Source organism: Strongylocentrotus purpuratus, unplaced genomic scaffold (genome assembly GCF_000002235.5).
Source record: "Strongylocentrotus purpuratus isolate Spur 01 unplaced genomic scaffold, Spur_5.0 spur5_scaffold_3, whole genome shotgun sequence".
NCBI classification, from domain to species: domain Eukaryota; kingdom Metazoa; phylum Echinodermata; class Echinoidea; order Camarodonta; family Strongylocentrotidae; genus Strongylocentrotus; species Strongylocentrotus purpuratus.
Window position 1 is genome coordinate 15235722 of NW_022145609.1, and position 11458 is coordinate 15247179.

General features: G+C 33.8%; 1 protein-coding gene across 1 annotated transcript; it reads right to left on the minus strand.

Moving 5' to 3' along the window:
* Positions 1-3224: 3224 nt before the first annotated feature.
* On the minus strand, positions 3225-9862 carry LOC105445382 (fibropellin-1-like). Its single transcript, XM_030995774.1, has 9 exons — positions 9752-9862; positions 8778-8891; positions 7922-8035; positions 7066-7179; positions 6205-6318; positions 5349-5462; positions 4488-4601; positions 3633-3746; positions 3225-3238 (listed from the first exon to the last, which is right to left on the minus strand). The coding sequence occupies exons 1-9, from the start codon at positions 9834-9836 to the stop codon at positions 3225-3227; spliced, it is 897 nt and encodes a 298-aa protein (XP_030851634.1). The 5' UTR covers positions 9837-9862.
* Positions 9863-11458: the final 1596 nt, after the last annotated feature.

Consider the following 11458-nt stretch of genomic DNA (forward strand, 5'->3'; position numbering starts at 1 on the left):
AAAGTTCAGAGAAGATATAAACTTTATCTATCAAGATAAAATCGTATTACCACAGTCAATTCATGAAAGGAGTTTAGAACAAAATATTCAAACTTCATGGGCAACAGTGTACCATATCGTTCATCTTAATCATGATTTTGGAATTAATATTTGGAGTGGAATTTGTACAAACCCTCTGAGCAAGTTTCCCCTGTCCATCCAGGTATGCAGACACATGTGAAAGTAGCATCACCGGGATTCATTAAGTGGTTTGTGCAGGTCGCACCATTGTCACATGGATCGGGTTCACATGCATCAATGTCTTCAAGGCAAAGCAAACAATATCACAGCCACAAAATAAATTACAACAACAAAATAACCAAAATCTTGCAAACTAAAATGTTAAATGCCCAAAGTTTTTCATTATCTGCGAGCTATTTTTTTTTTTTTTTTTTTTTTTTTTTTTGGGGGGGGGGGGGTAAAAATGCAATTTGTTTATTGTTTACAAGTTTGGCCTAGCTCCTTCAAATGTCCAACACGGAGATTGGGATTCTTGCATATGTTTGCACGAGTTAGATGTAACTACATAAATCATTGTGAAAATGTGTTTGTTGTTGTTGTTGTGTTTTGGTTTATTGGCGATTAGTCAGTAATTTGACTATTGTCACCAAAATAATTTATATCTCTCATTTTTGTATTTTTAAAAAATATATTTATTTCGTTTTATATTTATCTATATTTTAAGATAGTATCGACAAATAATATCGTAAGCAAAACATTCATGGGCTTTGTTAGTGTTTCTTAACAGTACGTGCAGATTATTTGTTATATCAGATACACACCATACATAAATGTATATAAGATGGTACCTACACAAGCCTCTATATTCAATAATGTTATCATACCATTTATCATTGTTGTTACTTTCTTTTCTTATTACATTATGTTATTATATTTTTAATGTACTGAGTGTAATTTAGCATACTTATAATATTGTATTATGTTTACTTTTCTTATTTTATTTTCTTATTACATTATGTTATTATATTTTTATTGTACTGAGTGTAATTTAGCATATTATAATATTGTATTTTGTTTTACTGTTCTTAATTTATTTTCTTATTACATTATGTTATTATATTTGTAATGTACTGAGTGTAATTTAGCATATTTATAATATTGTATTATGTTTTACTGTTCATCAAGGGAGGTATTGCTAAATATATGGTGGTATCAAAATGAAAATAAAATTAAAATAGTGTGCAAATCTGCTTAACATTAGCATTTATTTGAGCAAATGGGGGAGGGGGACTCTAGTAGATGAAAACTGACCATTTAACTATGTTAATGAACCTCCCCTTTATGAATTCTTTTCTTGTAACAATCTCTTCTATTATCAATTTTAACTGTTTGATAAAAATAAAAAATCTTTATATCTTTAACTTGGCTATTAATTATGAAATTTCACAAATAATTTATTATGGACCGAGAAAAGGCAGAGGAATACTTGTGAGGAATCAAAATACACATGTTTCATCGTGTTATGCATGCAAAACAACACTAACAAACTGCACTAAACATAATTTCGCCAGTAAATCCAAATAGTCTTGAAATAAATAAGAAATCTCAATAGGTTTGCACCAGTTTAGTATTTCTATATTTTTAACAGAAAAAATACCCGATTGTAGCATTCAGATATAAATATTTTTGCACTTTTGAACTAAACAAATTGTTAAACTAAACTACTGGTTAGATTCATCAAACAAATTGTTCATGTCATGCGAAACTCAGATATATTTGACCTAATTTCAAGTTAATAAGGATTACAAAAATGAAATGGCTCTCACAAGTCCTCTGAAAAAGCTTTAACAACCGTGCAAACTACGTAGTTTAAAGAGTAATACATATAGTTCTTCCTACATGATCAGCACATGAATACAAATCTAAGAATGTGTACAATATATGGCAGAAATTACCTTTACATGATCTATCTATAATGAAAATACATATGATGAATATAAACAAAAATAAAGCAGAACAAATCAAACGTTAAAACAAAGTAAACCAAAACAATCAAATGAACATGAGTCATGCATGATTCAAAGAATAAATCAAAGACACCACACTGCTCTAATTGTAATGGGGATAAAAAGGGTACATGAAATAAATGTATATATATATTATCTTTCCTACATACTGATACATATATGTACATATATTAAATATATTGTATCTGTACATTTGTATGCTGCTTTTTCTTCATGCTTCTAACTAGGAGACTCCTGTAAGAATAATTCCTCTTACTTCAAGACAGGTTTCAGCTCTTGGGTATTCTAGATAAGTGTATTTGAAAGGAATAACTAGGCTACATGATATGTTACCAGTTTCACATCCATTTCCATTGAATCCTGTCGTACATGAACATGTGTATCCATTGACCAAGTCCATGCAGGTTCCTCCATTCATACAGGGGTCGCTCGAGCAATCATCGATATCTGGACCACAAAAAAAAATGGAGTGAAAAATTTATGTTAGGTTTGCTTCATATTTCATTTATGTCTTTGTTGATAGCCCAGTCAATATACATCAAAATATCAACAGCCCACCAGAAGCCATCATTCTTACAAGTTCTAAGGGAATCTTGAGTGCCGGGAATGACGTATCTGAAAGAGGCTTTAAGGATAACTAGGCTGCAGGATATGTTACCAATTTCACAGTCATTTCCATCGAATCCTGTCGGACATGAACATGTGTATCCATTGACCAAGTCCATGCAGGTTCCTCCATTCATACAGGGGTCGCTATAGCAATCATCGGTATCTGGACCAAAAGAAAAACGGATTGAAAAACTTAGGTCGGCTTCATATCTCATTTGTTTATTTGTTGATAGCCCACTATCAAAAAACGACATGGCACTCACAAGTCCTCTGAAAAATCTTTTGAAAACTGTGCAAACTTTAATTTAAAGAGTGATACACATAGTTCTGCCTTCATGATCAAAACATGAATAAAAAAATAAGTACAGTCAAACCTGCTTTAGTGGCCACCTATCTACAAAGATAACCTGTCTTAAAAGGCCACATTTGTTGTTTCAATTGAAAATGGTTTCTCATTGAATCATGTACTAAAAGAACCTATGTCTACAAATATCATCTGTCTACAAAGGCCATTTTTTGTGTTTCCCCTTGGGTGGTCGCTATAGACAGGTTTCACTGTATATGTACAATATAAGGTACGCAATTCATTTAAATAATTCTATCTATTAGGTAAAAACATATGAATATAAACAAACATTAAGCAGAGCAAATCAAATGTTCATGCAAAACAAACCAACAAAAAACAAATTTACATTAGTCATGCATAAGTCACAGACACCAGTCTGCTCTATTTGAATTGGGGATAAGAGGGTACATAAAATAAAAATATATTATGTTTCCTACATATATGCACCTGATACATACACGTACTTATATTTATTACATTTTATCTGCACATGTGTATATTGCTTTTTCTTCATGCTTTCTTCTGGGAGACCCCTGTAAGAATGATTCCTCTTTTTTTAAGAGTGCTTCCACTACAGCCTCAGGTTTCAGCTCTTGGGTCTATTAACGAAGTGTATTTGAAAGGGATAAATAAGCTGCATGATATCTTACCATTTCCACAGTATTTTCCTTCGAATCCTGCCGGACATGTACAGTTATAGTCATTGACCAAGTCGTTGCATGTTCCTCCATTCATACAGGTGTTGTTATAGCAATCATCGGTATCTGGACCAAAAGAAAAACGGAGTGAAAAACTTAGATCGGCTTCATATCTCATTTGTTTATTTGTTGATAGCCCACTATCAAAAAACGACATGGCTCTCACAAGTCCTCTGAAAATCTTTTAAAAACTGTGCAAACTTTAGATTAAAGAGTGGTACACATAGTTCTGCCTACATGATCAACACATGAATAAAAATATAAGTACAGTCAAACCTGCTTTAGTGGCCACCTATCTACAAAGATCATCTGTCTACAAAGGCCACTTTTTGTGTTTCCCCTTGGGTGGTCGCTATAGACAGGTTTTACTGTATATGTACAATATAGGGAAGCAATTCATTTAAATAATTCTATCTATTAGGTAAAAACATATGAATATAAACAAACATTAAGCAGAGCAAATCAAATGTTCATGCAAAACAATCCAACAAAAAACAAATTTACATTAGTCATGCATAAGTCACAGACACCAGTCTGCTCTATTTGAATTGGGGATAAGAGGGTACATAAAATAAAAATATATTATGTTTCCTACATATATGCACCTGATACATACACGTACTTATATTTATTACATTTATCTGCACATGTGTATATTGCTTTTTCTTCATGCTTTCTTCTGGGAGACCCCTGTAAGAATGATTCCTCTTTTTTTAAGAGTGCTTCCACTACAGCCTCTGGTTTCAGCTCTTGGGTCTATTAACGAAGTGTATTTGAAAGGGATAAATAAGCTGCATGATATCTTACCATTTCCACAGTTTTTTCCTTCGAATCCTGCCGGACATGTACAGTTATAGTCATTGACCAAGTCGTTGCATGTTCCTCCATTCATACAGGTGTTGTTATAGCAATCATCGGTATCTGGACCAAAAGAAAAACGGAGTGAAAAACTTAGGTCGGCTTCATATCTCATTTGTTTATTTGTTGATAGCCCACTATCAAAAAACGACATGGCTCTCACAAGTCCTCTGAAAAAAATCTTTTAAAAACTGTGCAAACTTTAGATTAAAGAGTGGTACACATACTTCTGCCTACATGATCAACACATGAATAAAAATATAAGTACAGTCAAACCTGCTTTAGTGGCCACCTATCTACAAAGATCATCTGTCTACAAAGGCCACTTTTTGTGTTTCCCCTTGGGTGGTCGCTATAGACAGGTTTTATTGTATATGTACAATATAAGGTACGCAATTCATTTAAATAATTCTATCTATGAGGTAAAAACATATGAAAATAAACAAACATTAAGCAGAGCAAATCAAATGTTCATGCAAAACAAACCAACAAAAAACAAATTTACATTAGTCATGCATAAGTCACAGACACCAGTCTGCTCTAACATGAATTGGGGATAAGAGGGTACATAAAATAAAAATATATTATGTTTCCTACATATATGCACCTGATACATACACGTACTTATATTTATTACATTTTATCTGCACATGTGTATATTGCTTTTTCTTCATGCTTTCTTCTGGGAGACCCCTGTAAGAATGATTCCTCTTTTTTTAAGAGTGCTTCCACTACAGCCTCTGGTTTCAACTCTTGGGTCTATTAACGAAGTGTATTTGAAAGGGATAAATAAGCTGCATGATATCTTACCATTTCCACAGTTTTTTCCTTCGAATCCTGCCGGACATGTACAGTTATAGTCATTGACCAAGTCGTTGCATGTTCCTCCATTCATACAGGTGTTGTTATAGCAATCATCGGTATCTGGACCAAAAGAAAAACGGAGTGAAAAACTTAGGTCGGCTTCATATCTCATTTGTTTATTTGTTGATAGCCCACTATCAAAAAACGACATGGCTCTCACAAGTCCTCTGAAAATCTTTTAAAAACTGTGCAAACTTTAGATTAAAGAGTGGTACACATAGTTCTGCCTACATGATCAACACATGAATAAAAATATAAGTACAGTCAAACCTGCTTTAGTGGCCACCTATCTACAAAAATCATCTGTCTACAAAGGCCATTTTTTGTGTTTCCCCTTGGGTGGTCTCTATAGACAGGTTTTACTGTATATGTACACTATAAGGTACGCAATTCATTTAAATAATTATATTTATGAGGTAAAAACATATGAATATAAACAAACATTTAGCAGAGCAAATCAAATGTTCATGCAAAACAAACCAACAAAAAACAAATTTACATTAGTCATGCATAAGTCACAGAAACCAGTCTGCTCTATTGGAATTGGGGATAAGAGGGTACATAAAATAAAAATATATTATGTTTCCTACATATATGCACCTGATACATACACGTACTTATATTTATTACATTTATCTGCACATGTGTATATTGCTTTTTCTTCATGCTTTCTTCTGGGAGACCCCTGTAAGAATGATTCCTCTTTTTTTAAGAGTGCTTCCACTACAGCCTCTGGTTTCAACTCTTGGGTCTATTAACGAAGTGTATTTGAAAGGGATAAATAAGCTGCATGATATCTTACCATTTCCACAGTTTTTTCCTTCGAATCCTGCCGGACATGTACAGTTATAGTCATTGACCAAGTCGTTGCATGTTCCTCCATTCATACAGGTGTTGTTATAGCAATCATCGGTATCTGGACCAAAAGAAAAACGGAGTGAAAAACTTAGGTCGGCTTCATATCTCATTTGTTTATTTGTTGATAGCCCACTATCAAAAAACGACATGGCTCTCACAAGTCCTCTGAAAAAAATCTTTTAAAAACTGTGCAAACTTTAGATTAAAGAGTGGTACACATACTTCTGCCTACATGATCAACACATGAATAAAAATATAAGTACAGTCAAACCTGCTTTAGTGGCCACCTATCTACAAAGATCATCTGTCTACAAAGGCCACTTTTTGTGTTTCCCCTTGGGTGGTCGCTATAGACAGGTTTTATTGTATATGTACAATATAAGGTACGCAATTCATTTAAATAATTCTATCTATGAGGTAAAAACATATGAAAATAAACAAACATTAAGCAGAGCAAATCAAATGTTCATGCAAAACAAACCAACAAAAAACAAATTTACATTAGTCATGCATAAGTCACAGACACCAGTCTGCTCTAACATGAATTGGGGATAAGAGGGTACATAAAATAAAAATATATTATGTTTCCTACATATATGCACCTGATACATACACGTACTTATATTTATTACATTTTATCTGCACATGTGTATATTGCTTTTTCTTCATGCTTTCTTCTGGGAGACCCCTGTAAGAATGATTCCTCTTTTTTTAAGAGTGCTTCCACTACAGCCTCTGGTTTCAACTCTTGGGTCTATTAACGAAGTGTATTTGAAAGGGATAAATAAGCTGCATGATATCTTACCATTTCCACAGTTTTTTCCTTCGAATCCTGCCGGACATGTACAGTTATAGTCATTGACCAAGTCGTTGCATGTTCCTCCATTCATACAGGTGTTGTTATAGCAATCATCGGTATCTGGACCAAAAGAAAAACGGAGTGAAAAACTTAGGTCGGCTTCATATCTCATTTGTTTATTTGTTGATAGCCCACTATCAAAAAACGACATGGCTCTCACAAGTCCTCTGAAAATCTTTTAAAAACTGTGCAAACTTTAGATTAAAGAGTGGTACACATAGTTCTGCCTACATGATCAACACATGAATAAAAATATAAGTACAGTCAAACCTGCTTTAGTTGCCACCTATCTACAAAAATCATCTGTCTACAAAGGCCATTTTTTGTGTTTCCCCTTGGGTGGTCTCTATAGACAGGTTTTACTGTATATGTACACTATAAGGTACGCAATTCATTTAAATAATTATATTTATGAGGTAAAAACATATGAATATAAACAAACATTTAGCAGAGCAAATCAAATGTTCATGCAAAACAAACCAACAAAAAACAAATTTACATTAGTCATGCATAAGTCACAGAAACCAGTCTGCTCTATTGGAATTGGGGATAAGAGGGTACATAAAATAAAAATATATTATGTTTCCTACATATATGCACCTGATACATACACGTACTTATATTTATTACATTTATCTGCACATGTGTATATTGCTTTTTCTTCATGCTTTCTTCTGGGAGACCCCTGTAAGAATGATTCCTCTTTTTTTAAGAGTGCTTCCACTACAGCCTCTGGTTTCAACTCTTGGGTCTATTAACGAAGTGTATTTGAAAGGGATAAATAAGCTGCATGATATCTTACCATTTCCACAGTTTTTTCCTTCGAATCCTGCCGGACATGTACAGTTATAGTCATTGACCAAGTCGTTGCATGTTCCTCCATTCATACAGGTGTTGTTATAGCAATCATCGGTATCTGGACCAAAAGAAAAACGGAGTGAAAAACTTAGGTCGGCTTCATATCTCATTTGTTTATTTGTTGATAGCCCACTATCAAAAATCGACATGGCTCTCACAAGTCCTCTGAAAATCTTTTAAAAACTGTGCAAACTTTAGATTAAAGAGTGGTACACATACTTCTGCCTACATGATCAACACATGAATAAAAATATAAGTACAGTCAAACCTGCTTTAGTGGCCACCTATCTACAAAGATCATCTGTCTACAAAGGCCACTTTTTGTGTTTCCCCTTGGGTGGTCGCTATAGAAGGTTTTACTGTATATGTACAATATAAGGTACGCAATTCATTTAAATAATTCTATCTATGAGGTAAAAACATATGAATATAAACAAACATTAAGCAAAGCAAATCAAATGTTCATGCAAAACAAACCAACAAAAAACAAATTTACATTAGTCATGCATAAGTCACAGACACCAGTCTGCTCTATTTGAATTGGGGATAAGAGGGTACATAAAATAAAAATATATTATGTGTCCTACATATATGCACCTGATACATACATGTACTTATATTTATTACATTTTATCTGCACATGTGTATATTGCTTTTTCTTCATGCTTTCTTCTGGGAGACCCCTGTAAGAATGATTCCTCTTTTTTTAAGAGTGCTTCCACTACAGCCTCTGGTTTCAACTCTTGGGTCTATTAACGAAGTGTATTTGAAAGGGATAAATAAGCTGCATGATATCTTACCATTTCCACAGTTTTTTCCTTCGAATCCTGCCGGACATGTACAGTTATAGTCATTGACCAAGTCGTTGCATGTTCCTCCATTCATACAGGTGTTGTTATAGCAATCATCGGTATCTGGACCAAAAGAAAAACGGAGTGAAAAACTTAGGTCGGCTTCATATCTCATTTGTTTATTTGTTGATAGCCCACTATCAAAAATCGACATGGCTCTCACAAGTCCTCTGAAAATCTTTTAAAAACTGTGCAAACTTTAGATTAAACTTAGGTCGGCTTCATATCTCATTTGTTTATTTGTTGATAGCCCACTATCAAAAATCGACATGGCTCTCACAAGTCCTCTGAAAATCTTTTAAAAACTGTGCAAACTTTAGATTAAAGAGTGGTACACATACTTCTGCCTACATGATCAACACATAAATAAAAATATAAGTACAGTCAAACCTGCTTTAGTGGCCACCTATCTACAAAGATCATCTGTCTACAAAGGCCACTTTTTGTGTTTCCCCTTGGGTGGTCGCTATAGAAGGTTTTACTGTATATGTACAATATAAGGTACGCAATTCATTTAAATAATTCTATCTATGAGGTAAAAACATATGAATATAAACAAACATTAAGCAAAGCAAATCAAATGTTCATGCAAAAAAAACCAACAAAAAACAAATTTACATTAGTCATGCATAAGTCACAGACACCAGTCTGCTCTATTTGAATTGGGGATAAGAGGGTACATAAAATAAAAATATATTATGTTTTCTACATATATGCACCTGATACATACACGAACTTATATTTATTACATTTTATCTGCACATATGTATATTGCTTTTTCTTCATGCCATCGTCTGGTTGACCCCTATAAGAATGATTCCTCTTATTTTTAAGAGTGCTTCCACTACAGCCTCAGGTTTCAGCTCTTGGGTCTATTAACGAAGTGTATTTGAAAGGGATAAATAAGCTGCATGATATGTTACCATTTCCACAGTATTTTCCTTCGAATCCTGCCGGACATGTACAGTTATAGTCATTGACCAAGTCGTTGCAGGTTCCTCCATTCATACAGGGGTTGTTCAAGCAATCATTGATATCTGGACCAAAAGAAAAATTGAGTGAAAATCGATGCTAGGTTGGCTTCATATCTTATCCATCACATTTGTTTGTATGTTGATAGCCCATTAAATATACACAAAAATATATCAAGCCCTGCATATGCCATCATTCATACCAGTTCTAAGGGAATCCTGACAGTGCCGGGAATAACTGAGAAAAATATCTAACGCATTCAAACTAAACACTGTCCTGAACATTTAAGACTACAAATATTGTAAAAAAACCCAAATTCAGTAGAAAGTTTATAAAAGCAGAGATGTGAGCATAGAGAGTTGAGAAAATCAATCTAAAAGGTAGATATTATAACCGGCGATTACCAGATCATGTGAGGGTTTCAGTAAATGTCTTCTCCTGCGGTTTTCAATTCCACTTTGTTTGTCCAAGCAACAAATCTACTGCTTTGTTACTATTCAGAATGATTGTAAGTCAGTTCTACTGGACTTACGTTTCATTGACCAGATCTTAAATTTAAATTTAAATATTAAGCTGAAAAAATAGGGCCCCTTTTGACACTACCAGTTCTTCCCATTGTATGTACAATATTCCTTCAATGTATACTGTACAACTCACATTTAAATCCATATCCTAAAGTTAAAGGTACTACAAAGTTTTGGTATGGGGTCATGAATTTGGTTCAAATTAACATATTGGAAGCATATGCGTTCCTACAATATACATTGATCGTTGTCGCGGTTGAAATCGAGTCCAAAGTTATGAAATCATAAATAATAAACTCTTTATGTTGTATAGCTCCCTCTCAAGGTCAAGATATTAATTTAGCTCTGAAAAAATGTTTCTTGACTGAAATCGACCGATTAGCTATTCCTGTTTGGAAATTATATATCCTAACTACATATTATGAGATTGTCATGGTCGCAGCTACGATTGTACGGCCATAGGCGCTAATTGAAATTTATCAAAATTTACCGGGAGCACCGGTAAATCTTTATATTCGATTTTTCTCGAAAACAGAGGTGTTTTAGGGGCTAATTTTTTTAGTGCTTATAATACATCCACAGGGGCATCCAAATATATCAAAATTGTAAAGATTCACTATCTACCCAATTTTCAAAATTTCCCAAAACTTTGTATTACCTTTAAGGGAGTTATCATCCCATATCTGGATGTGCCTGTTAGACTAAAGAAGGGCCATATGACACAGCATATCAAGAGAAAGAGGCTGTAGATGGCAATTACTTAACACTGATGTGTCTCCTTGTGTATTTGAGTACCAGTACACAAATCATTGAAGCAATAACAGTTTTTCACAATGTCATGAGCCTGCCAATATTAGCAAAATGAGTAATAACCTTCCCGCAACACCACCTAAAATGGGAAATGGTATAAAATTATCAGAGGAAAGATGGAACATAAAGATGCGTGATGATGATTCTAAGCATTACTATGGTACCACATTCCTGTTACGAAAACATTCTTAGCCAAAGATGTATGTACAGTCAAGCTTGCCTAAAAGACCACATTGATATCAATATCAATATCAGAATTATTTTTTAGGAGCAAGATTTCAAAAGTAATGCAGGGAAAACATTCGTCCTATGGGGACAATTTTC

What these genes read in the sequence shown, in the direction of transcription:
- LOC105445382 (XM_030995774.1), bottom strand. Translation starts at nt 9,836, where the DNA reads ATGAATGGAGGAACCTGCAACGACTTGGTCAATGACTATAACTGTACA. An exon ending in AGGAAAAAACTGTGGAAATG is followed by an intron (nt 6,319 to 7,065) that starts GTAAGATATCAT and finishes CTTTTGGTCCAG; the next exon opens with ATACCGATGATTGCTATAAC. An exon ending in AGGAAAAAACTGTGGAAATG is followed by an intron (nt 4,602 to 5,348) that starts GTAAGATATCAT and finishes CTTTTGGTCCAG; the next exon opens with ATACCGATGATTGCTATAAC.